The sequence below is a fragment of the Tachysurus vachellii genome, chromosome 21, assembly GCF_030014155.1.
Source record: "Tachysurus vachellii isolate PV-2020 chromosome 21, HZAU_Pvac_v1, whole genome shotgun sequence".
Taxonomy (NCBI): domain Eukaryota; kingdom Metazoa; phylum Chordata; class Actinopteri; order Siluriformes; family Bagridae; genus Tachysurus; species Tachysurus vachellii.
The window spans coordinates 13,665,104-13,690,103 of NC_083480.1; the positions used below are offsets into that span (position 1 = coordinate 13,665,104).

Below are 25,000 nucleotides of genomic sequence, written 5' to 3' on the forward strand. Positions count from 1 at the left end.
TCATGCAGACTTGTTACAACTATATTATATATTATTATTGTAATTAATTGATTGATTATTATATTATATTATATTATATTATATTATATTATATTATATTATATTATATTATATTATATTATATTATTAACAGAAGTAGTTGATTAATGTTCATGATCCCCAAGGTTATTAGGTCATGTAAATAATTATGTTTATTTAAAAAATGGCAGGTTTTCCATAGAGTTGAGTTTTGGTTGCTGTTCATGAATAACTTACTTAAAAACAAATTAATTAATTTTATAGGCTTATTTCACGAAATAACTATAGTGTGATGAATAGCTGACATTTAAAAACCATGTTTATCTTTGAGTTTTCAGATGGAACAGCAAAATGTAAAAATGCTAAAATTAAAATACCTCTAAGAAAAATAATATTAATACCGCAGAGCAATAATGTATCCCTTAGTGATAAAGATTATGTGGTTATGTTGTATAATTTTTTATCATTTTTAAGGTTACATATATGGCTCCAGGGCTGTGACTGTACGGTATAACACTTTAATGTTATATAAACTATATATTCTAAAAAGACAAGCATATTTTATGAAGAGTATACACACATACGTCTTGAGCTTAAATGTTTAAAGTATTATAAAGCGCACTAGTATGATGATGCAACAAAAGAAATCTTCAGATAATGCTTTGCTGTAAAACTAATCAAATACAACTTCACTATTTTATAGAGACAGCATATACTTGGAGCAGCACAGTCTGCAAGAATACCTCATCCTTCTCCTAAAGGTGAATGCCTTAGTCTTTTTCTCTTAAGCTGCAAACATGCTGTTCTGTTACTTGCTTAAATGCTCACATGACACACACAATGTTTTCTGCTCAGGTTCCCCGGACAGAATTGGCATGATAACTGCACGGCATGTTGGTGTGCCAGATCTGGACCAGCGCTTCACTGACTTTGCAGAAATGTTTAACACGCAGCAGGAAAGCTATGAGTGTATGCAGGAAAAGCGGAAAACACTGATGGTTCGTTATTGCTGTGCCCCTGACAGCAGCCTGTCTGAGTGTCTGCAGAAGATGAAGGATGAACACAGTGAGTCAGAGCATGTTAATGTTGAAACTCCAGCAGGTGGCAATAGCAGATCAGGATTAGGCGGTGTAAAAATGTATGCATTTTACATCCTGTTTAATGTATTTTACTAGTAGGGGATGAAACAAAACAGGAAATGATATGTTTGTTATAGATAATGGATGCTTTTTATGGGTGGTTGTGTGTGTGTGTGTGTGTGTGTGTGTGTGTGTGGATGAATACTTCTGCACTCAGCTGAGATATTTGGGTCTCCAATACTAGGTTTTTTCTTCACGTTTCCAGACTTGCACCATTTTGTTCAAACATATTCTGTATCTTCTCTCCCCCTTCAGACGACCACCAGATCATCCTGCAGTTAAAAGGCTACAACTTCGGCTTGGCCGTGACACCAGACGATTCGGTGCCTGACAAGTTGAAGCAAACACAGGAGAACATCAAGGAGCTGTGTCAAGCTGTCAAAGCCATCATGGCACTTGGTCCTAAACTTGAGGAGATGATTAACTGGCTGCTGAATTCAGAAAAGATCCTGACCCAGAAGGTGAATGCAGAAGCGAAGACACACCAGGAGTCTACACGACTCAGAGGCAATTTGAGGGAGAATCTTCGCGAGGCATCAAGAGCTAAAAGGTTCAGTCCTCGCTACAGGGAAGAGGCTGGAAAACTTTTCAACGAGGTGGCCATGCTGTCTGGAATCAAGCCATGAATCATTTTCTTAATGTTACGTAAGCTACGTAAGGCTGGGTCTTTAACTTTGGATTTTTACACTAGAATTCCAAACAAAATGAAAATATTTAGGGGTGATATTTGATGCACATTTTAACATTTGTTCCTTATGTTCTGAACACTGTAAAGACATCATTCTTTCATTTGAAAAACATTGCCAAATTGCGTCCTATGCTGTCACTCCCGGTGGTTGAAAAGTTGATCAATATCTTTGTGTTTTCTCGTATTGATTATTGTAATGCTTTGCTGGTCGGGGTCTCAAACGCTACCCTAAATAAATTACAGCTGGTTCAAAATTCAGCTGCCCGAATCCTGACTGGAACCAGGACAAGGGATCACATCACTCCAGTCTTGGAGTCCTTACATTGGCTCCCTGTCAGATTTCAGGTGAATTTTAAAGTTCTTCTGCTTACCTACAAATCTTTAAATGGTTTGGCTCCTCACTACCTTACTGAGCTTTTAGCCCCCTACAAACCTGTGCGTGCGCTCCGCTCTTCGGAAACTGCCCTTTTAATCATCCCACATACCCGTTTAAGATCTATGGGTGATGGGGCATTTTGTTCTTAAGCTCCATGACTCTGGAATTCCTTGCCTGTTCGGATTAGGCAAGCAGAATCCCTTAGTGTCTTTAAATCCTCCCTTAAAGCTTATTTCTTTAGGGTAGCTTTTACATGAAATTGATTTTTTTAACTTACTTGTTTTGATAGTATGTTCTTATTTAGTGGGTTTTTATATCTTACTTATTTTAACATATTATTTGTATAATTGTATGTTCCTTTTTCTTCTGTGAAGCGCTTTGAGATGCTACTTTTAAAGGCGCTATAGAAAATAAAGTTTATTATTATTATTATTATTATTATTATTATTATTATTATTATTATTATTATTAATGTGAGAGAAAACAGATAGAGGAATAAATGAATGACGTATGATCGAGGGAATATATACTGACCTCACTCTTAAATGTTTATGAAAACACTTATTTAACAGCAAAGTATTAGAGATTATAACAGATAAATGATAAGAATAGATAAAGGATCGTAACAACCAAAACTTAAGTCTATAACCTTGAAAAAATATATTATTATTAACAGCTTTAATACTGCATGTAATGGGTGTTGACATGTAAATCAGATCTTATTCTAACATCTGACACACAACTGCCAATAAGAAAGAAGAACTGTGACTTCTTTCACTAAGAAGCCTTTCTTTAATAGGCTAATGATATTTAAATGGAGAAATGAAATGTATCCGAGGCACATGGTGGTCTATGTGGTCCAGGTTTGTGTACTTCTAGGATGATTTGTGTTCTGTATATATAATCTCCTTTTTAGGAAACAAGTATGTTGTACTGTTTGGCTTCCAGCTGGTCAGTGATCATGACTAGATTTCTATCTTTCTAAGTTTTAACAATGCTTTAAGAATACGTTATACATTTTGTACAACTTTTGCAGAACTTTTTCAGGGAAATACATTATAAATTGGGGGAAAGAAATCAGTTCACTGATCTGTAATGTCTAGAAAACAAATGACATTCTGATTAGTATTTGCATTTATTGCTGACATAGATGATTATCTGGGTACTATTGAATCATATATAGATAAATGATTTTTGTTCATTTTTCAATTTTAATTTTAATGTATTTTTTATTTGCTCTACAAATACATCTATAAAGCAAGTATGTATTGATTGATGATGCCCTTTTCTTTTCTTTTTTTTTTTTGGGCGATAGCTATATATATATTAATAGTATATAATAATATATAATAGTTATATTACCTTCTTTTTCTTAGAAACAAACCAAAAAAGGTACAGGGATGATTAGGCACACAAATGATTAGAGATTACTTGTTTAACATTTAGAAGAGAAGGTGCAAACTTTTGAATGGATACTTTAAACATATAGAATTAGAATTTTTCTTGCTTGTAATACAGATGGGATGTCTGATTATATCACAAAAAGGTGTTTTTTTTGTACTAAGGGTGTGCAAACTTTTGCATACAACTGTTATATTGTGGGAGAAAAAAAAGACAATTAAAAACAAAATTAAGGAGGTAATTATTATGTAAGGGTGCACCACGATTAAATTAAGTTAAATAGTAATTACAAATAAATACAAAAATAATGTCAAATATGCACACATATATAGAAATAAAATTAAATAAAGTTAAATATTAATTACAAAAAGAATGAGAAAAATGCACACAAATTATATAAATAATATTAAATTAGTAAAAAAATTAGTTAAAAATAGTAATTACAAATAAATACAAATAAAAAAAGAAAAAGCACACATATAGAAATAAAATAAAATAAAATTAAATATTAATTACAAAAATAATGTAGAAAATGCACACAAATTATATAAATAATATTAAATTAAATAGTAATTACAAATAAATACAAAAATAATGTAAAAAAAAATGCACACATATATAGACATAAAATAAAATAAAATAAAATAGTAATTACAAAAATAAATAAATAAATAAATAAATAAATAAATAAAAAAGCCAGATAAGCGGTAGAAGATGGATGGATGGTAATTACAAAAATAATGTAAAAAATGCACACAAATTATAAAAATAATATAAAATAAAATTACATTAAATTAAATAGTAATTACAAATAAAAGCAAAAATAATGTAAAAAAATGCACACATATATAGAAATAAATAAATAAAATATAATAAACTATGAAGACAAAACAAATAAAGCATTTTCACTGAAATGTCAAATTATGTTTGCAAATGAGTTTAAAGTCAGTTTTATTAAAAGTGGAATTCAGGAGTAGTTTATTATTTTTTTATTTTTATTTTATATAATTATAAATATGCTGTGTTAAAAAAAAACAAAAAACATTTGCAAACTTGCTTGCATAACTGACTTGATAAAAAAAAAGAAGACAACCTACTTTACTGATGGAAATGAAAAGGTCCCGCCCTCAATCTAAACTGATTGGCTGCTATTTGTGGCGGCCCTCGTGCACTTTATATAGTCGATTCCTATTGGGTCATTGAGTTGTCTGTTACAAAAAAATCTTCTGAATCTAAGGTAGTTTGAATTGTGAAAGTACCGAAGATGAAGCGTTAGATGTTGCTGAATTATTTAAGCTGCGCCTTTATGAAGTGACGGATATCCATCAGTCGGTGGAAAAGAAAGCAAAAAGGGGAAAAAAAACAACAGAAGGAAACCTGAAGATAGCATGAAAGTGAGTAATGAATCGATTCACCAATTAATATGACTGAAGCTAAAGGCTAACTGGCTAACTTGTGAGTAGATCCTAGTGATCTATAGTGAACCACATGGACCAGCTGTGACTCACCACCGCCTTAACTGCTGCTCGCGAAAGCAAACATTTGTTGTTAGTTTTGCAAACATGCAAACAAACACAAATAATAGCTGTTATTGATGAGTTTTAGTGAGTTGGTAAAAATGGTAAAGGGAAAGAGAACTGGGGACTGTAGAAAGGAGCAAATCCGAGCTGTCAGATGGGATCCTACACACACACACACACACACACACACACACACACACAAACACACACAGTGTGTTTTGTGCACAGTGACACTAGTATTTATTTGTGTTTATGTTGAAGACATTTACCCTTTGTTATTGAATGAAGCGCCTCATTGATTAAGACGCAGATAAAAAAAAGTATGAAGTAGTTGTAAAGTTGTAGGTTAAGGAGGAAATAGCTTGTTTTTGCAGTTTGTACAAATCATAAAGAGTTTAATAAGAAGAGCAAAAAATAGTGATCAGTGATTGGTTATTGGGAATGATGTGGATCAGTGATTGGTTATTGGGAATGATGCTGATCAGTGATTGGTTGTTGAATATTGTGGATCAGTGATTGTGAATGTTGCTGATCGGTGATTGGTTGTTGAGATTGATGCTGATCGGTGATTGGTGGTTGTTGGGAATGATGCTGATTCGTGGTTGTTGGGAATGATGCTGATCTGTGATTGGTGGTTGTTGGGAATGATGCTGATCGGTGGTTGGTGGGAATGATGCTGATCGGTGATTGGTTGTTGGTGGGAATGATGCTGATTGGTTGTTGGTGGGAATGATGCTGATCGGTGACTGGTTGTTGACTATTGTGGATCGGTGATTGTGAATGTTTCTGATCAGTGATTGGTTGTTGAGAATGTGGCTGAACAGTGATTGGTTGTTGAGAATGTGGCTTGGTGGTTGATTGAAAGTGATTGGTTCCTAGAAACGATGGTAAACGGTAAATGGTTGAATGTGTGTTGGTGATCTTTGGTTGTTGGTGAATGATGCTAGTCAGTAATTAGGTGTTGGGAATAATTCTGCTCAGTGATTGGTTACTGGGAACAAAGCTGTCCCCTTGTGTACACATGATGTCCTGTTGTAGTCGATTGATTCCTGTCTTTTTCAGCATACTGGTCAGTATTGCAGGTTCGATTAGTGCAGTGCCACTGCTCTGTGCAAAATCTGTTATTTGTTACAGATTATAAGACTTTTTTTAAATGATTACGTCTTAACTTATTCATTTAAACTGACAGTGGGGCAATTTGTTGGCAATTTATTTAAAGGCTTCTCCAGTTTCCGAATGTGTGAATTAGGGTCTGTAGTTTTGCTGCAGGGGTTTTTCATGCTGGCTGGCTGATGGAGGATATTTGCCTCGGAGAGAGAGAAAGCGCATGTAGGCTATTTCTGGCTTTGTGCAATAATATCATCTGGAAATTGAACTAGAATGGTTCTTCATTACACATACTAAAATTATCACACTCACCCAAGCGTGTGCTAAAGACATTAGGACATTTGCAGCTATTTTTTGGAGGACAGTTTTATCTCAAGTCTGGATCAAGCCATGTGGTGAAATTCCCATGAATGTAATTTTACATGGCCAAAAAAAGAAATGCTGAAACACTCGTTCCACTCCTGTCTGCCAAGAACAGTGGGCACAGCTTCACCAAACTGAACAGATTAGAAGAAATAAGGCTGGTGTGTGCGAGAGAGTGAGTGAGTGAGCGTGCGAGAGAGTGAGTGAGTGAGCGTGCGAGAGAGTGAGTGAGTGAGCGTGCGAGAGAGTGAGTGAGTGAGCGTGCGAGAGAGTGAGCGAGTGAGCGAGTGAGCGAGTGAGCGTGCGAGAGAGTGAGTGAGCGAGAGAGTGAGTGAGTGAGCGTGCGAGAGAGAGAGTGAGTGAGTGAGCGTGCGAGAGAGAGAAAGAGAGAGAGAGTGAGTGAGTGAGCACGAGCGAGAGAGAGTGCGAGAGAAAGAGAGAGAGAGCGAGCGCGAGTGAGAGAGCCCAATGTGATATTCTGCTCTTGAATGCTGGGTCTTGTGCATTCTGAGATGCTTTTCAGCCCACCATGGTTGTAGAAGATGGATCTATGAGTTTCTTTTTTTCTGCTGTTAGCTGAAACCTGTTTCATTATTTTTCTCATCAACATCAACGAGTTTCCACCTGCAGAACTGCTTGTCTCTCTGGATGTCTTTTTCATTCCGTCTTATTTCTTCTTGCCCTCTGGCTCGTCCAGCCAGCGCATTTCTCATGCTTTATGGTTGTGGAAGATTTCACGTCTGACGTGTGTGGATGAGACCGAACCCTCTGACATTTCACTGTGTGTTAAGCTCGGCATTTCTGCTTTCAGCCTTATGTAATGTGTAGGTTTTATTCCTGCTCTCGCCCAGGGGCTTAATGTGTGAATGTGTGCGTGTTTCATGTTTGTCTGTATGCTTGTATGTGTGTGAGACTTGTGAGGAGCTGCAAAAGGACGAGCGAGTGTTTTGTGGAAGGCTCGATTTGAACCTTTATACAGAAGAACATTAAAAAGAAACAGTTTTGTGTAATTTCCTGTAATAAAAATGCAGAGGTACTGAAGTTTGAACATTTGGTTGCAAAACTTGAACAGTGCAATTCTTTGTGGCATTCTTGCAAGAAAATAAACCCTGTTAGTCATTAAGTAAAAGGGTGTGTGTGTGTGTGTGTGTGTGTGTGTGTGTGTGTGTGTGTGGTTAAACACCAAAGCTAACTTGACCTATGTATTTTGGCACGCTTTAAAGAGTACACTCAATGAGAACGAGACGGAAATTGTCGATAACGCAGTAGATATCACCTGCAGTCCCACACCTGCTGATACACAGCGACATGAGCTGGTATTTACTCACTAAATAAATAGAGGTTAATGCAAAATAAATGCTGAACGTCAAGAACCCACGTGTATGTCTCATTTCTATCTCCCACGAGTGCACGGTTTAAAAATTATATGATAATAAACTCCAGAGGAGTCCCAATTAAGTCCAGTGTTTTGTTTAAGAGTTAATGATTAACACGACATCACTCCTTATTCATCAGGGCGGCACCGAAACACACAGATTAGAGCTTAGTGTGAATACGGCAAGCCAAACGTGTCAAATGGGAGAATTCACAGCTTCACTTCTTCAGATTGAACAGTGACATACATCATGACGTGTCTTATTTTTTAGTGGGTGTGCCAGGAGGCATGCTGCTCTTTTGTATGTGCAGTTAAAGGTCAGAGGAGTGTCATAGATTACAGCATGGCAGGAAGTCAAATAACTACTCTGTAGAACCGGACCGAACAGAAAAGCATGCTGAACGTGTCAAACATTTAGGCAGCCGGGCTGTAAAAGTAGAAAACCAGGTTAAATTCTACTGTCAGCCAAAAAAGTGGAAGACTGGAAAGATATCAGTTCTTTATCCAGTCTTTAGCTGTCCACGTTCATTATCCTGTAGACCAGGCCTGGCCAACCCGCGGCTCTTTGCCTGGTTTCATGAGGCTCTTACGTTCATAACGAAGTTTGTATTTGTGTCTTTTTAACGTGCGTGTTCACTTCGCTTGAGTTCAATGCGGTATTTTCGTCAAACACGCATGTGAGTGGGATGAAAACACCTCAAAGTTTCCTAGTAGGAGCAAGATCATTTGAGTAAACAATTTTTGTCAAGTTCGCTCTCAAAATGGCAGGGGAAAAAAAGGTGATGTTCATGTGTGCCCATGTGTATGATGCGGCTCTTTGCGGTAACACAGTAAAAAATGTGGCTCTTGGTCTCAGACTATTTGGCCACCCCTGCTGTAGACTATGATTGGGGTCCATGGAGCGTAACACGATCTTGGCCGTCTGTCGTTCTGGCTCGTCCGTCTTGATATTTGACGTTTTGTACGTCCGGACATGCTTTTCTGCTCCTCACATTTGTAAAGAGTAGTTTTTCTTCTTCCTGTCCACTGAATAAACCAGTCTGTTTATTCTCCTTTGACCCCTCGTGCTGCAGGTTTTTTTCTATTTCTACACAATTCTGTGTAAAGACTGTTGTATGCGAAAGTCCCAGGAGATCAGTGGTTTCTGAAAGACCCAGACCAGCTCTTCTGACACCAACAACCACACCAGTGCTTTTATGAAATTATTGGCCTGCCTCAGCCTGCCCCACAGTAAAGTGACAGTTTCTTTACTTGCCCCAAACCGCCCCACGGGTTATGAGACGAACCGTGCATTACTAAACCACAACATGCTCAAAGCCGCTCCGACTTTAATAGGCTTTCCTATTAAAGTGTCCGGTGAGCGTATATAAACTCAGGGTTATTTTCATCCAGCTGCTCTTGCGTCACTCGCTGAATCACGTTTGGTGTTCCTACTTCAGCCTTAATGCTTCTCTTTTTTTTTTTAAATACATTTTTCTTCCTCCCTTCAATACCTCGTGTCTCAGACTTGCCTATAGAGGTCATGAAGAGTTCAAGCGTGACTTCAGGGGCTGTTGCTGTGTCATTTCAGGACACGTTCCTGCTGCGAGTCTTCGACTTACTTAATCCGGCTTTCTCGTTCCTTCGAGAGAAGGATCTTTCGGAGAGGTGTGTGTTTAGAAAGTTAATAATGTGCGTCTGGCAGCACAGGAAAATGCAGCTGGGCAGGATTGTCATTCACACCCTGCCTTTGCTCAAACCTTTCCCCTCGGTGCTCTGATTGGTGCCTGCGCTTTCTAACTACTGATCTGAAGTCAGATGGGTGGGACACGGCACTGTGTGTGTGTGTGTGTGTGTGTGTGTGTGTGTGTGTGTGTACGCGCACAACAGGAAACGAGCGGAGGTTTCAGAGTCGAGCGGGGTTAGTCCGTGGGTGTGTTGTGCTGTCTCGAGTCTCTCTTCAGCCGGACACGGTAAGTTTATTTAAACCCACCTTACATCTCTGTATGGAATTCTCCTGTGTGTTAGCGGCGTGAAGCCGCTGTCAGGCTCTGTGGTGTACGGCGTGGGCGAGCGTGAGCGTTTCCATCCGGCTTCTGCGCGGTGGAATGAGTCACATTTCGATAGCCATCCTTGGCCAGTAAATATAAAGCATCTAGAGAAGACGGAGCTTATTTAGAAGAAGGAGCTGCTTGTAACGCTCTGGGTCTGATCAAGCTGCTGCTACAGCTTATAATCGCTCCAAGTATCTGAAATAACCCGCTTAACTATCAGCACCGATTTGCCATGTCGTCTATCAACGTGTGGGAGGAAAAAGCCAAACTAGAATTGTAGCTTTTTATTAGTCAGAGGTTAGTGTACGGTGAAACAGCAGAGCTGAGCTTGTTCTCTGGATGTGGCTCAAGTCATGGCTTAAGAATCTGGTGACTTCTCACTCGACGCCTCACACTTCTGTGAGGAGCTGTTATATAAACCCCTCCTCATATTTTTGAGATATTGTAGTACGGTCAAAGTCAAATGTCTGTGTGGATATGACGTCTGTAACCGATGGCAAATTTTTAGATTTATTGTTTTTTCTTTTAATTTACAATCAAACAAGTTAATTTCCTGCACAAGATACGATGTCATAGTACAATTACGGTAGTAACTAAGTTTACAGTAACTTCAGTAATTAATAGAAACCTAAATAACAGACTTGATGCTTATTCTTTGTTCTCCTTTTCTAGAAGTGCAGTTTAAAAACCTTGCCTTTTCTTTTAGTTCATTTAGATAAAGTTTTAGACCCCTCCACCTAACTCCGACCAAACTAACTTCATGTCATAATTACGACTTCCCAGAAGCGCTTGAACATCCGGTAAGACTGTTTTTGTGCAGCAAGAATGTCTGTAATTTGGTTGGATTTTTGGTTTTGTTTTGATCTCAATGGAGAGTAAAGGACACGTTTTAAAGGTGGGGTGCACAATGTTTCAAAAATGCTTCAGAAAACTGTGTCGGTCCGACTAACAAAACAAACGTGTAGCCAATGAGCAGAAAGGGGCGTGTCTTGTCAATATGCGGCGGAGAGAGTGTTCAGTGCGTATGTGTGACATTAGCAGAAAGCGATTGAAACATTGACATGGCGGATACCTGCCGTTACCTCTGCCTCGGGTTCTAGGTGTTGAACGTCGTCTTCCGGGTGAAACGGAGCTAAACCTTTCATGGTACAACACACAGTACTACAAAAACACATGTGTATTACCATAGTATTACTTATTGAGTTCATTTATTGATAAAAATACCCCCTCGGCCAGCCGCCCCAGCAGGTTCCGCCATAATAGTTGCCTGGGTTACGGCCTGGGTTGGGGCGTGTTTAAGTGATTTCAAATGTCAACATTGGCTTTCAGAGATCGTGCACCCCACCTTTAAAAGAGTACAAATGAAAGATGTTTTATTTTTTTTTTTTTGTCTCTTTTGGTTTTATGTTTTAATCCTCACACTGATCCACAGGTGATCCAGCGTCCATCAGCTTCATGTGTTCAGTGAAAGTCGAGAGAAAAAACAAACACATCGCTGTTTACTCTGCACTCAGACTGCTGTGTTTTACATGCCTCATTAGTCTTATTACATTTGGATGAATCGCTTTCCATTTGCAGCACTAAACCGTCTGCAGTGCGGCGCTCACTGTGCGGTCTGCGGTCGTCTCTTCTTTTTTTTCCCCAGCGTGTTAAGGAAGACTGTTCGTGGTTTTCATACGTCAAAGAGAAAAAGAAAAGATGCCTTACCCCATTATTACACACACACTGATGCAGACATTCTCACAGTAACCTAACTACCTCTTGGCAAGCGAAATACTTAAGGCTCACATATTAACACTCGAGAGAAACATTTATTAAACTAATTGTAGCTTTGTCTTTAGTTGTAGCTCCGAAGTTCAGTTAACGAGTAAATACTCGCGTATGTTCAGATACGTTGGACCTGTTATGAAGTAAGTACTGCAGTCAATAAGGATCTTTGGCTGCTAGTTTTAAGTGCACGCACTTTGTGCCTACATGGTACTGGTAAGCGTATGTTATCAGACACAGTGCCGTAGTTTAGAGTGTTTGGGCTATGATATCCTCGATAAAGTGTTCAAGGTCTTATTTAACTGTTTAGAAGCACAAGTCGGCGGTGAAGAAAAATATCTAACGATGTAAAATAACATAGTTTTCTCTTACAAAATATTTTCAAGAACTGTTTCTATCAAATTTCTTAACAATGGCCCTCATTCATCAGTTCTTGAGTAAAGGTCAGTGTAAATCTTCGCACAAACCAAATGAAAATTTTATGCCAAGTTTCTTAAATGTGAAAACCTTTGTGCTGGTGCTGGTGACACATATAACAATAGCGAGAAAACAACCAGTGTAATGGCTATGAGTGAGAACAAGGGGAAAGTGGTTTGAAAAGTACAGGTGTAAAATGTGATCCTGCCCATCGACAGAGTTTCTCTGCTACAGCGGCCAAACCATGACAAAGTATTTTAATATACTGTAGTCCAAATGAGGCTGTTTTTAAAGATCTGCTGCCTCTAAGAGCATCAAATATGAAATATTGCAGTAATATCAAATCTGCCCTTTGAATAGCTTCGGCTTACACACACGCGCGCACACACAAAGGACAAGTAAGACCCGTCATTTTTAGGAAATAGTGTGTCTGTCTGTCTGTGTCGTCTGTCTGTCTGTGTTGTCTGTCTGTCTGTCTGTCTGTCTGTGTCGTCTGTCTGTCTGTCTGTCTGTCTGTCTGTGTCATCTGTCTGTCTGTCTGTGTCGTCTGTCTGTCTGTGTCGTCTGTCTGTCTGTGTCGTCTGTCTGTGTCGTCTGTCTGTGTCGTCTGTCTGTCTGTCTGTGTCGTCTGTCTGTCTGTCTGTCTGTCTGTGTCGCCTGTCTGTGTCGCCTGTCTGTGTCGCCTGTCTGTGTTGCCTGTCTGTGTCGCCTGTCTGTCTGTGTCGTCTGTCTGTCTGTGTAGTCTGTCTGTCTGTCTGTGTCGTTTGTCTGTCTGTCTGTGTCGTTTGTCTGTCTGTCTGTGTCGTCTGTCTGTGTCGTCTGTCTGTGTCTGTCTGTGTCGTCTGTCTGTGTCGTCTGTCTGTCTGTGTCGTCTGTCTGTCTGTCTGTGTCGTCTGTCTGTCTGTGTCGTCTGTCTGTGTCGTCTGTCTGTCTGTGTCGTCTGTCTGTCTGTCTGTCTGTCTGTGTTGTCTGTCTGTCTGTCTGTGTCGTCTGTCTGTCTGTCCTCTGTCTGTCCTTTGTCTGTCTGTCTGTCTGTCTGTCTGTGTCGTCTGTCTGTCTGTCTGTTTGTCTGTGTCGTCTGTCTGTCTGTCTGTCTGTGTCTTCTGTCCTCTGTCTGTCCTCTGTCTGTCCTCTGTCTGTCTGTCTGTCTGTGTCGTCTGTGTCGTCTGTCTGTCTGTCTGTCTGTCTGTCTGTGTTGTCTGTCTGTCTCTCTGTCGTCTCTCTGTGTCTCGTCTGTCTGTGTCGTCTATCTGTGTTTCTGTGTGTCTCGGTCTGTCTGTGTGTCTGTCTCTTAGTTTACCTGTCTGTAATATATTAGCTATTATACGGTATGTGTATACTGTCTATATTGTGTGTGTATATTCTGTATGTATACTGTCTATATTATATTTCCTTAGTACCATTTAGTAAACGGCTTTATTAAAAGGTTCACATAAAATGTAGGGTCTAAAAATATAGATCTAAAGACAGCTCAAAAAAGTATTTTATTTGTGTGGATAATATAGTAAAAAAATTGTGTGGATTTCTTCTGTAGCATTTAATCTCTACTGTAAAGTAGATGTTCGAGGGTAAAGGGTTCAGTGTGTGTGCTCTTTTCTTAATGCTGTGTTTAATGAAGCTGTAAGAGCAGACATCATTTCTCTATACTCGTCTATAATCCACACCAGATGGGTTGACCAGGATTTTCTGGAGGGCTGATTGCGGTAGATAGACTCACTTGATTGGGTGGGGAAAAAAATGGATGAGTGGATGATAAAGATAGAAGGAAAATGGTGATTATACACTGATTAACCTAGAAACCTGGAAAACACAGCCTACATATGTTCCATTCAAACTCTGATTCTGGTAATTATATAAATTAGCAAGAGTATTTGCTTCTTTCCAAACAAAACTGGGCTTCTCATCATTCTGCATGAGCAATCTCAGCACTCCATATCCACTCGCTGCTCCCTGGGTGGCAGCACAGCAATGACATGCAGTGAGAAGGTCAAACGCTGGGTCTTAATAAGGTCTCTGCTTGTATTTTCTGTTCATTACTATCTCATCCATTCTCGTTAGTCAGCCTGCCAATTTCCGAGCCTGTGGAGAGCTGCAGATTGGCCCAGGCAGGGGGACGAGACTTCAGCCCTTTAAACCACATGCTCTTCTTTTAGCTTCAGATCTGAGAGACTTCTCCATTGTGTCATGCGATTCATTTCCATTGCAATGTTGAGGAATGTTTTTTCTAAACTCTGCTGTTCTTTCCACAAGGGCCCAAATGAGTCACAATGGACTGAATGTTTTGGTGTGTTTTTAGTCTCCAAGTCACCATCTGTCATGAGTTATATAGTGACCACTGGTGTACTGGATTGAGCAGAGTCTCACACAAACAAACACACACACACACACAGCAGTCCTGACCGGTGACATGTTTGATTTTCTTTGCCAGCGGTTTTTAGGCTTTTATAAAGCATAGCCATTCTTCTTCTTCCTCTTCTCATTCGTCGTCTTCTTCTTCTTCCTCTTCTCATTCGTCTTCTTCTTCTTCTTCCTCTTCCTCTTCTCATTCTTCTTCTTCTTCCTCGATATTGTCATTAGCCACATCTTTGTGTGCGCAAACAATTTTATTCCCTGGATACGGGACCCTGTCTTGTTCTTATCCTCCTGCACATCGAACATTTGAAGCATCTCCCATTTGAGAGACGTAGGCATTTTCCTGGAAGGTTGTTAATGGCATTCTGTGTGTGTCAGATGTTTAGAAGTGCTGAGCACCATGAGAGACGGAGCTCAGTCAGGTCATTAGCTCTTCCTCGATCTAATTGGCCGATTTGCAGACATACCCAGAGCGCCTTGGTGTAATTATGTCTTTTGTAAGCGTGTGTTCTGTCATCACTGTCGTAAGAAACACAGAAATGACTGTCTTCTGCGGAGCAACACACACGACAGGATGTGAATGGTGGCAACGTGACAACTTCTGAAGCCTTTTATTTGGAGAAGTACACGGAGCCCAATCAATGCTCGAATAGCAGTTTATTCAGTGAAGTGGTGTAAAATTGTCTTTCTTTCAACCGGCGTCCATGCTCCACTTTCTTGTGTATAGCATGACGTGGCACGCTATTTCAGGAGTGATGTGGTTATATAAAATGAGACCGGAGTACTGTGCTGGCTGCTGCAGTGCTTTGTGCGTTAGACTTCATACAGACGTATGGACCATACAAGGACCTTTTCCAACTCTTATGAGTTCTGACTTGAACGTTGAGAAGCTTGGATACAGAAGTGACGCACTTTTAACTGCTGAATGTAACGTAAGTAATGTTAAGTCAATTCAATTCAAATTTATTTGTATAGCGCTTTTAACAATTGACATTGTCTCAAAATAGCTTTACAGAACATAAACATAGAACAAAAGGTTAATATAAAGAATAATATAAAGATTAATATAATATAAAAATTCAAGATTAATATTAGATATATTTAAATGTGTTTGTATTTATCTCCAATGAGCAAGTCTGAGGTGACTGTGGTGAGGAAAAACTCCCTTGAATCGTAAAGGAAGAAACCTTGAGAGGAACCAGACTCAAAGGGGAACCTCATCCTCATACGGGTGACACTGGAGGGTGTGATTATAAATATACAGTCTGATAAATGTTGGATTGATGATGAGGTTGTTGTCCTCAAAGACCATTTGGAGTTGGTATCTCCTCTTAGTATGTCCGAATACTTCGAGTCCACTTGGAGCTGGTAGATCTCTGGATTTCTCACGATCCTCACAGAGTCAGCTTCATCTCCGTGGAAGTCCAAAATCTTCATGGCACGGAAGACAATCGGAGCTGGTACATTTTGTGGATGCCTCGGGATGGTAGAATGTGAGAAGCAGTGGCGAGGAATTAGCGTAGCTGCTGTTGATTAATATTAGCGAGCACTAGATGATGATGTGCATTTGGCCAGATGTAATAGAGCACAAGATTATGGGATGTATTATGTGTACGCCTGACTCAAGGGATATGTCTGTAATCTACGTTTAATCTGGGAAAGTGTGTCTGAGCACCTGGAAGACTATTCCAAAATCTGGTTATCAGATTATTCCATAATCCCGAAGACTATTCCAAAATTTTGATATTCTGGGAACTACCAGAAGTCCTGAGTTTTGTGATCTCAGAGAGCGTGAAGGATTGCAGTGTGTTAGAAGACTAGTTAATAAAGCATTTAGAGCCTTGTACGCAAGTAGCAGCAGTTTATAATCGATTCTAAACATAACAGGTGGCCAGTGTAGAGATGATAAAATTAGGGTTATATGGTCATACTTTCTTGTCCTGGTAAGAACTCTGGCAGCTGCATTTTGGACTAACTGTAGCCTATTTATTAAAGATGCAGGACAACCACCTAGTAATGCATTACAATAGACCAGTCTGGAGCTCATGAATGCATGAACTTGCTTCTCAGCATCAGATACAGACAGGATGTTTCTTAGCTTAGGCAATATTTCTAAGGTGGAAGAAGGCAGTCTTTGTAATATGGGCGATATGATTCGAAAGACAAGTTGCTGTCTAATAAAACACCCAGGTCTTTCACAAGCTAGTAGTTCTAGTACATCCCTCTAAATGGAAGTGGAAATGTGAGAGCTTCTGTGTATTGGTTTTTGGACCGATAAATAGTATTTCTGGCTTATCAGAATTTAACAACAGAAAATTACAGCTCATCCAATCTTTTAACTCTTTAACGCAGATGTTAAAGAGTTAAAATAAAGATGTTGTTCTCCTGTAAGAAGGAGCTCAGTTAAACAAACACAACCTTTTCTAGTATTTTAGACATAAACGAAAAGTGTGAAATAGGTCTGTAATGTGAAGGTTCATTAGGATCTAAAGTAGGTTTCTTAATGAGGGGCTTAATAACTGCCAACTTGAAGGATTTAGGGACGTGACCTAAAGATAACGAGGAGTTAATAATATTGAGAAGAGGCTCATCAGCTTTATGTAACACTTTCTTTCATTCATTCATCCATTCATTTTCTACCGCTTATCTGAACTACCTCGGGACACGGGGAGCCTGTGCCTATCTCAGGCGTCATTGGGCATCAAGGCAGGATACACCCTGAACGGTGTGCCAACCCATCGCAGGGCACACACACACACTCATTCACTCACGCAATCACACACTACGGACAATTTTCTAGAGATGCCAATCAACCTACCATGCATGTCTTTGGACCGGGGGAGGAAACTGGAGTACCCGGAGGAAACCCCCGAGGCACGGGGAGAACATGCAAACTCCACACACACAAGGCGGAGGCGGGAATCGAACCCCCAACCCTGGAGGTGTGAGACGTTTATGTAACACTTCTTTCAGTAAATTAGCTGGAATGGGATCGAACACACATGTTGTTGATTTAGCTGTAGTAATAAGTTTATCTAACTCTTCCTGTCCTGTACTTGTAAAGCACTGTAGTTGTGAGTGTAGAGCTTTAGGTGAGACTGGGTCACGAGATGCTGTCAGGGGTTGAACATCAACTATTTTGTTCCTGATACTTTCAATTTTAACATTGAAGAGTCTCAAAGTCCTCACTACTGAACTCTGATGGAATAGTGTGTTCAGATCTCTGTTTTATTGTTAATCTAGCCGCTGTGCTAAATACAAACCTGGAATTGTTCTGTTTATTTTCTATGAGTTTGTAAATTAATGGAGACACAGGAGAATAATGACATGTCTAGTATACATGATATTATCTTGTTGGTTTTAAAAAAATATGCTAATATTTATCAATTTAATTAAATTGGAATAAAACAAAACCTGATTGTCGTTTTTGTTTCCGTAACGTTTCCCAGTTTTCATCCAAAGTAGCTTATTTAGGATTTCAGCGCATCATTACAAGAGCTTTCAATACAGCCTTTCTACATAAGATTTGAACCTTAAATGTCTGGTATAATGAATGAGTATGTATAATTACAGCTCTGGTGTCATATTCACAAGTTTTCACAGCCTTGCATTCACACTAGTAAACATTTCAACCGAGTCACGTGTAGTCACGTGTGGCCATCTAGAAACCACTACTGTTTGTGGGTCTGCAACGTGGTAACATTAGCAAAACCTGCTAACTGGACTAGATATGTACACTCAACAGAAGCCTCTGTTCTACTCCTTTCCAAATTTTATGACTTCAGGTTGTATATAACAGGATAATATGCATCTGCAGTATTCCATTTGTGTGCATCAGGCAGTAAATGGGAACTAACTGCAGATAGGAGGAAAAGTTTGAGTTACTGTTACTTCTCCTTTTGGAATAGCAGCAAAGACCATTCATCAACAATACATGTTTTGCTAAGTGTCTCAAAAACTGCTTCTGAAATAGCCAAGAGGAAATTTTACTAAACGATACGATTTTACTAACACCTTGTGCTACAGGTGACCGAGTGATGTGAATGAATATCAGAGATAGGGGACTCGAGTCATATGACTTGACTCGAGTCAGACTTAAGTCGCAAATTTGAGACTTGCTTGACAAATATTAAAAAAAGACTCGACTTGACTTTGACTTGACATTCATGACTTGAGTCTTGACTCGGAATTGAGTTAAATGATTCAGAGACGGGGGACTCGACTTGACCCGAGTCAGACTTCAGTCACAAATTTGAGACGACTTGCTTGACAAATATTAAAAAATGACTTTGACTTGACATTCATGACTTGTGACTTGCACATGTGTGACTTACTCCCACCGCTGATGAATATTATCACAAATCGGCAAACGTTTTATTTTACCGGCTAATGTGTTATCTTGGGGGGAAAAAATCCTTTAATGCCAAATCTATTTTACAAGGTCCTTTTAAATTAATAAGGTATTTTTCTGAAAATTCATTTCAGAGGCGAGTTTGAACTTTACTGCATAGTAGGATTGTTATAAGGTGAACTGCTAAGATGATAAGCTCTAGCATTACTTGCATGTTAATAACAAATAACAATAAAATACATAAACAACAATAATCTAGTAATATAACACAACCAGAACGAACTGAAATGTTCACAACCTCACAGTTAGAGACGCAAGTGTCCCTTGTCAACAAGAATAGACGGGTAACTAGCATCCTTTTAGCCATTGTTGATTTAACTTTATCAACATTCCACTGCTATTGTTTGTGGAGGTTCCTCCATCTTGTTTTAAAAGAAGGCTTTGATGCTTCTCATCAGACCACAATAACCATATTCCACATTAGCTCACAGATGTTAGCCAGACCATGGTTTCGTAGTCATGTTAAACGTGATGTAATGGAAAAAAAGACAAACGTGTGTAGCCTCACCCCATTTAGCATCAGCTACATTGTGGAGTTTGTAGCTGGGATTCATGACTAAAGTTCCTACCAGAGTCACTCTCACCCATACGCCCACATCATTTTTCATACTTACACACTTCAATTTTTACTTGCATTAGCGAGTGAAACACTCACACTGTAGAGCCTGCTCGAGTGGTGCATTCTCAAAACCTCAGTCTGTGGCTGTAATGCGGCGTGGCGAGTGACCACATCCTGTACTAACTCCGTGCTGTGTAAAACCTTGTTATTGAATATTTCCATTGACTTGATTGTGCCATGGGTCGCCAGCAGGAGATGTTCAGGATTGTTTAAATCCTGGTTTGTTTTTGTCCTCGATGCAGATCTCATGCAGGTCACAGCAGAACACAGCACTCGCACTTGCATGGACCACAATATCCTGTTTTCTTCAAGGTGGTCTCAGCCTGCATTCACTGGTTCAGCTGCAGGGAGGAATTGATTAGACTCGGATTCATCTTTATTGCACCAGGTGAACCAAACATGGTACGTGATTCGGGTTGTAATTTGCGAGCCCAAGACACAAACTCGATCAAAAAGACAGCTGAGAACTGTATCACCTCAGAAACACTGTGTGATCTCTGTATTTCTGGACTGGTGAACCAGAAGGGAAGAGGAACACTGGAGGAACAACAAGCAGTAGCCTTTGTCACATTTTACTGGATGAGGCACAGTGTAAGCTGGTATAAGTGAAGAATAGAATTTCAAAGTTGGGATCAGAGCACAGGGATAGACATAAAGCGCTGCCCAGGAGCAGAGAGGGTTAAGGGTCTTGTTTAAGGGCCCAGTAGCGCCGGTCTGTCCGCACATCCGTTTTCCCCATCACTATGTTTCTGTTCAATTTACAAGTGGTTTCATATTTCCACACCCTTCCACATCCAGACTTTTTGCTTTCAGTCTACTTTGTTAACATTATTCGTAGATCTTGCGCTCTAATTGTAGCTCTGACACACAACTCACTGTCCTGGTACTGAGTTTGATCATCTCGCAAGCCTGGTATGTTGTTTTCTAGTCTTGCGAGCCTGGTACACCGTTAGCTGATCTTGTAGGTCTGGTACTCCAATCCCATCTCTATTCTGTTAATTCTCTAATCATTTATTTAGCACAAACTCGAGCCATTTTTCTGATTGTACTTTTTGGCAGAGGATTGTATCGATGATCACGGACTGCATGTTTCTGTCCAATTTTCGAATGGTTTCATATTTCCACCCTGCTTAGAACCAGACGTTTGACTGCGCATTAAGCTGATTAATTTGTCTGTTTTTAAAGCACCCTCAATAACAGGAACTCTCTGGACTTCCCCTAAGGTTTAATATCTGCTTTTATTGTATGCTTTTTAAGCTTTATGAATCCTTTTAGGACTGAAACAATGAGATTTAAGATTATAATTGATAGCTACAGCATGCCCTTTGCTAATGACACAAAACGGCTTGCATAAGCAGGAAATCGAAGCTTGTGGCTGTTTACTTATTCTTTCTTTTTGCTGAGATGATTTGGTTTGTGGTTTTTGTATGTGTGCATGCCCATTGTACGCATCATCGTCTTTTAAGATGTGTGTTTGCTTTACACGAGCTGTCCAACAGGTTGTGAGGGGGGGAAAAAAAAGTTTGCTTTCCTGCTTTTTTTTCTGTACGCCAGTTCAGTACACATGCCACATGCACACAACAGGTCCATCTTGTTATAAATTAATTCTACTCTTTCCTGCCAAGCTGAGGAGGTAATGAAGGATTGATGGAGTTTTACACAAATCTCTTTTCAGTCTAGAAGGGCCTAAAAGTGATGGTGCCAAACAAAAAGTCTTCGGATGGAGAAGGTTTTAGAGAAAAAGGAGAATTGGTGCATTTCTGCATGTGTACAACCTTTTGAGCATGGGAAAAATAAATGGGTGACAAGTTTGAGACGGGAGGTGCAGTTAAACCAGAATTCACACCTGACTGTTACTGTTAGCATGGATTTTGTATAACGTGGATTTTGTATGAGTCATTAGAGACTTTTGTTCACCTCAGAACAACCTTTGATTTCTGAATACTTTAGTTTTTATTTAGAGCGTTTAACCTGTTGAGTGTGAATCCTGATGTTGCCACTGAAACCCGATGATACCACACTGTACAAGGGTGGCTTGCAGGACTGGTACTCCACTCGCAGGACTGGTACTCCACTCGCAGGACTGGTACTCCACTCGCAGGTCTGGTACTCCACTCGCAGGACTGGTACTCCACTCGCAGGTCTGGTACTCCACTCGCAGGACTGGTACTCCACTCGCAGGTCTGGTACTCCACTCGCAGGACTGGTACTCCACTCGCAGGTCTGGTACTCCACTCGCAGGACTGGTACTCCACTCGCAGGTCTGGTACTCCACTCGCAGGACTGGTACTCCACTCGCAGGACTGGTACTCCACTCGCAGGTCTGGTACTCCACTCACAGGACTGGTACACCGCTCCCAGTTCAAACACTCCAGACAGATCTGGCACTCCACCAGCAGGTCTGGCACCTACAAGGCTACTATTTTGCTTACAGGTGAATCAGTCCTAGCAGTTTAACTCCCTCCTGGGATGTCCAAGTCTTTCCGGTTTAAAACTTGCAGATGTAGAACGAAACTCTTGTGAGTGCTGGTGGTGTCACAGGAGGTTAGAGTCTTCCATGATGGTCTGCAAACGATCATCTTAATCTAACTCCATGCTTCTTTTACTAGTTAATAAAACCCTGATGGACAAAACCAAAGACCTCCTTTTTTTTGTCTTTGACATTTTTCTCAGACATGTAATACCTTCTGGAAGATAAATTAGTTTGATTTCTTGGATGGCATCTGGCTCACTCCCTAAACAAAATTCCCTAGTTCCCTGCACTGCCTCCATGTGTGGTTAAAGTTAATACCAAAATAGCAGATACGTCAGTTGTATTTTTTTTTTTTTTTTAACTGCAGGCTGTAAATCTGACCTGACCGAGATGCCGTGAGTGCTGAGAGAGAAAGAGTCGATGTGTATCAATATTGAATATGAATTCTTGGTCTTCTTCTTTTTCTTGTTCTTCATGATCTCCTCCTTCTTCATTTTCTTCATGTTCTTTCTTCTTCACGATACACCATCTTGCTTTCCCTCTTCTAATAATTCTGGATTATTAGTTTTCTTATAGTTCTTGTTGATCTTAATTATGATTCTTCTTGATGTTCTTGATCTCGATTGCACATGATGTTAATGTTCTTCTGGAACAATCCTGACTCTACTGATCAGTTATCTGTGTGAAAAAGCCTTATGTACTTGTCCCAATATCTGTCACTAACTTCTGTTCTGTCTGGTCCATTCTCACTCACCCCACAGCGAAATGTCTGAGCTCTCGTTTTCTGGCCTGCTTTTAATAACGTCTGTGCCAAAGTGAAAGATTTCTAAGATTCTTGTTTCCATACGCAATGGCTGAGTCCCGAGTTTCGCTGGCAGCTGATGGAAGATTTTATTAACCCTACTCATACAGATTATCTCTCATCCTGAAATGACTGCATTACTAAGCTCGCAAATCTCCTGCAGGAATCTGAAGCACTTAATCCTTCAGTAAGACCAAAACTCCACACGCCACCCTACATAATCCATCGTCTTTTTTTTGAAATATACACAAATTATTCAAACAGGATGCCATTTAATAACTCTTAAATGTACCAACGGTGTAGCTTCAGCCGTATCTGTGAAGAGTTTAGCGTGAGTTTGGCATTGGCAGGTTTTTTACTTGGTGCTCAATTGCATCAGGATCTAATCCTCTGATGCCGGGTGTTAACTGAAGCAAGCGTGTGTTTAAGCTTTCTGGGTATTGCGCAAACAAAATCACGAACAGAAACCGACACAGTCTGTGGTTTTCGTTCAAATGTCAGTTTGCTGATTATTAAAATGGTCATCAGAACTCCAGGGGTCTGTCCCAAATCCAATACCTGTACACTATTCTACAGCAATGTGTAGCATAAATAGAGATGAAGTGCACTTCAAGTCCCTGATGATGCACTTATTCAACTAAAAACGTGCGGGATGTTGGACACTTCCTGCACTGAACGCTCACAGCTTTGCTTACATGGTGTAAGAGGGGCGGGGCTGCCAGACACTGCTTTTCTCGCAAGGGGTCGCCGGCGGCGAATCATCAGTTTCAACCTAACTGAATCATCGGCATCCTCGACTCTCGCACCAATTACCTTCATATCCTCATTTAACACATCCATATATCTCCTCTTTGTCCTTCCTCTTGTCCTCTTATCTGGCAGCTCCATCTCCAACACCCTTCTAACATAACCATCTCCCTCCTCTGTACATGTCCAAACCATCTCAATCTATCCTCTCTGACCTTGTCACCAAAACAGCCAACCTGATCCGTCCCTCTGATGTGCTCGTTCCTAATCCTGTCCATCCTCGTCACTCCTAAAGAGAACCTCAACATCCTCATCTCTGCTACCTCCATCTCTGCCTCATGTCTTTTCTTCACTGCTTCAGTCTCTACCCCATACAGCAGAGCATTTTCACTAAAATAATTGGCGCCCCCCTGCTCACACTCCAGGACTTGTACGACACAAGAACCAGAAACCGGGCAGGAAAAATCACTACTGACCCTTGGCACCCTGGACACAACCTCTTTCAGCTCCTCCCTTCAGGCAGGCGCTACAGAACTTTGCTTACTAAAACTGCCAGACACAGGAACAGTTCCTTTCTCCAGACAATCACCCTGATCAGCAACTCACCATAATTTTATTCACTGCTTCTTATCATAAGGACTGCATTATCAGGACTGTCAGTCATCACATCATCTGTATATTACACACTACTGCTGCTGTATATTGTACAAAAAGCATAACATTGCACAATATTGTTATTTGCACTCCCACACTTTATGTACATAACTGATAGTTCATATTCTATATTCATATTTTATACTCATTCTGTCTATATTGTATCTCATCGTCTGCATTGTTTTCTTCTATAGTTTGTATAGTATAGTGTTATTTATGTCTGTACTTTTGAGTCACAAACTGCTGAAAACATATTCCTTGTGTGTGTCAACACACTTGGCCAATAAATCTGATTCTGATTCTGAAATCTAAAGCCTGTTGCGTCACATCACCTGCATCACAGGTGATGACGTTTGGCGTCATCACCTGGGAAACGACTTAAACTCCCGTTTTGCAGAAACCTTTAGTGTTTCATTAGAGAAGCTAACATTAACACACACTAGACGCTAGGGCGTATAGCGCAAGTGCGTAATGGAATGGATTTCTGTAGAGAAATGCTTCGGATTTGAGTTCGTATATGACATTCATGCAACACGTGTCAGTCTGAGCTTCTGCTCTTCACAACTTCGGTCACTTACTTCATGGGTTTCAAGCCCTTTTTTTTTCTGTTTTTAGACTGTAGCAGCTCAGCAAGCATCCACCAAGTATGTGTAGTCAAAAACATGGAGAATGTTTCAGAGCAGGGGGAAAGGAAGTGTATCGCAGTCCCTCATATCCATTTATAGTCAACAAATGACT

The 25,000-nt window shown here is 40.0% G+C and overlaps 2 protein-coding genes across 6 annotated transcripts in view; both read left to right on the forward strand.

The window, feature by feature from the left end:
* si:ch73-345f18.3 (uncharacterized) overlaps positions 1-3,390 on the forward strand; it is a 4,299-nt gene extending 909 nt beyond the window's left edge. The window contains exons 2-4 of the mRNA XM_060897318.1: positions 722-779; positions 874-1,083; positions 1,413-3,390. Coding sequence (XP_060753301.1) covers positions 722-779; positions 874-1,083; positions 1,413-1,783 — 639 coding nt within the window. The 3' untranslated portion in view covers positions 1,784-3,390. The remainder of the gene's footprint in view (positions 1-721; positions 780-873; positions 1,084-1,412) is intronic.
* A 1,478-nt stretch (positions 3,391-4,868) lies between these two features.
* Positions 4,869-25,000, forward strand: part of hycc1 (hyccin PI4KA lipid kinase complex subunit 1) — a 39,521-nt gene continuing 19,389 nt past the window's right edge. For 4 of the 5 annotated variants that reach the window (XR_009650196.1, XR_009650197.1, XM_060897644.1 and 1 more), the window contains exon 1: positions 9,794-9,939. The gene's annotated coding sequence lies outside the window, so the exon portion shown is untranslated. Of the gene's footprint in view, positions 5,017-9,793; positions 9,940-25,000 lie in introns of those variants that run through there. The other variant, XM_060897645.1, reaches the window with a different exon arrangement.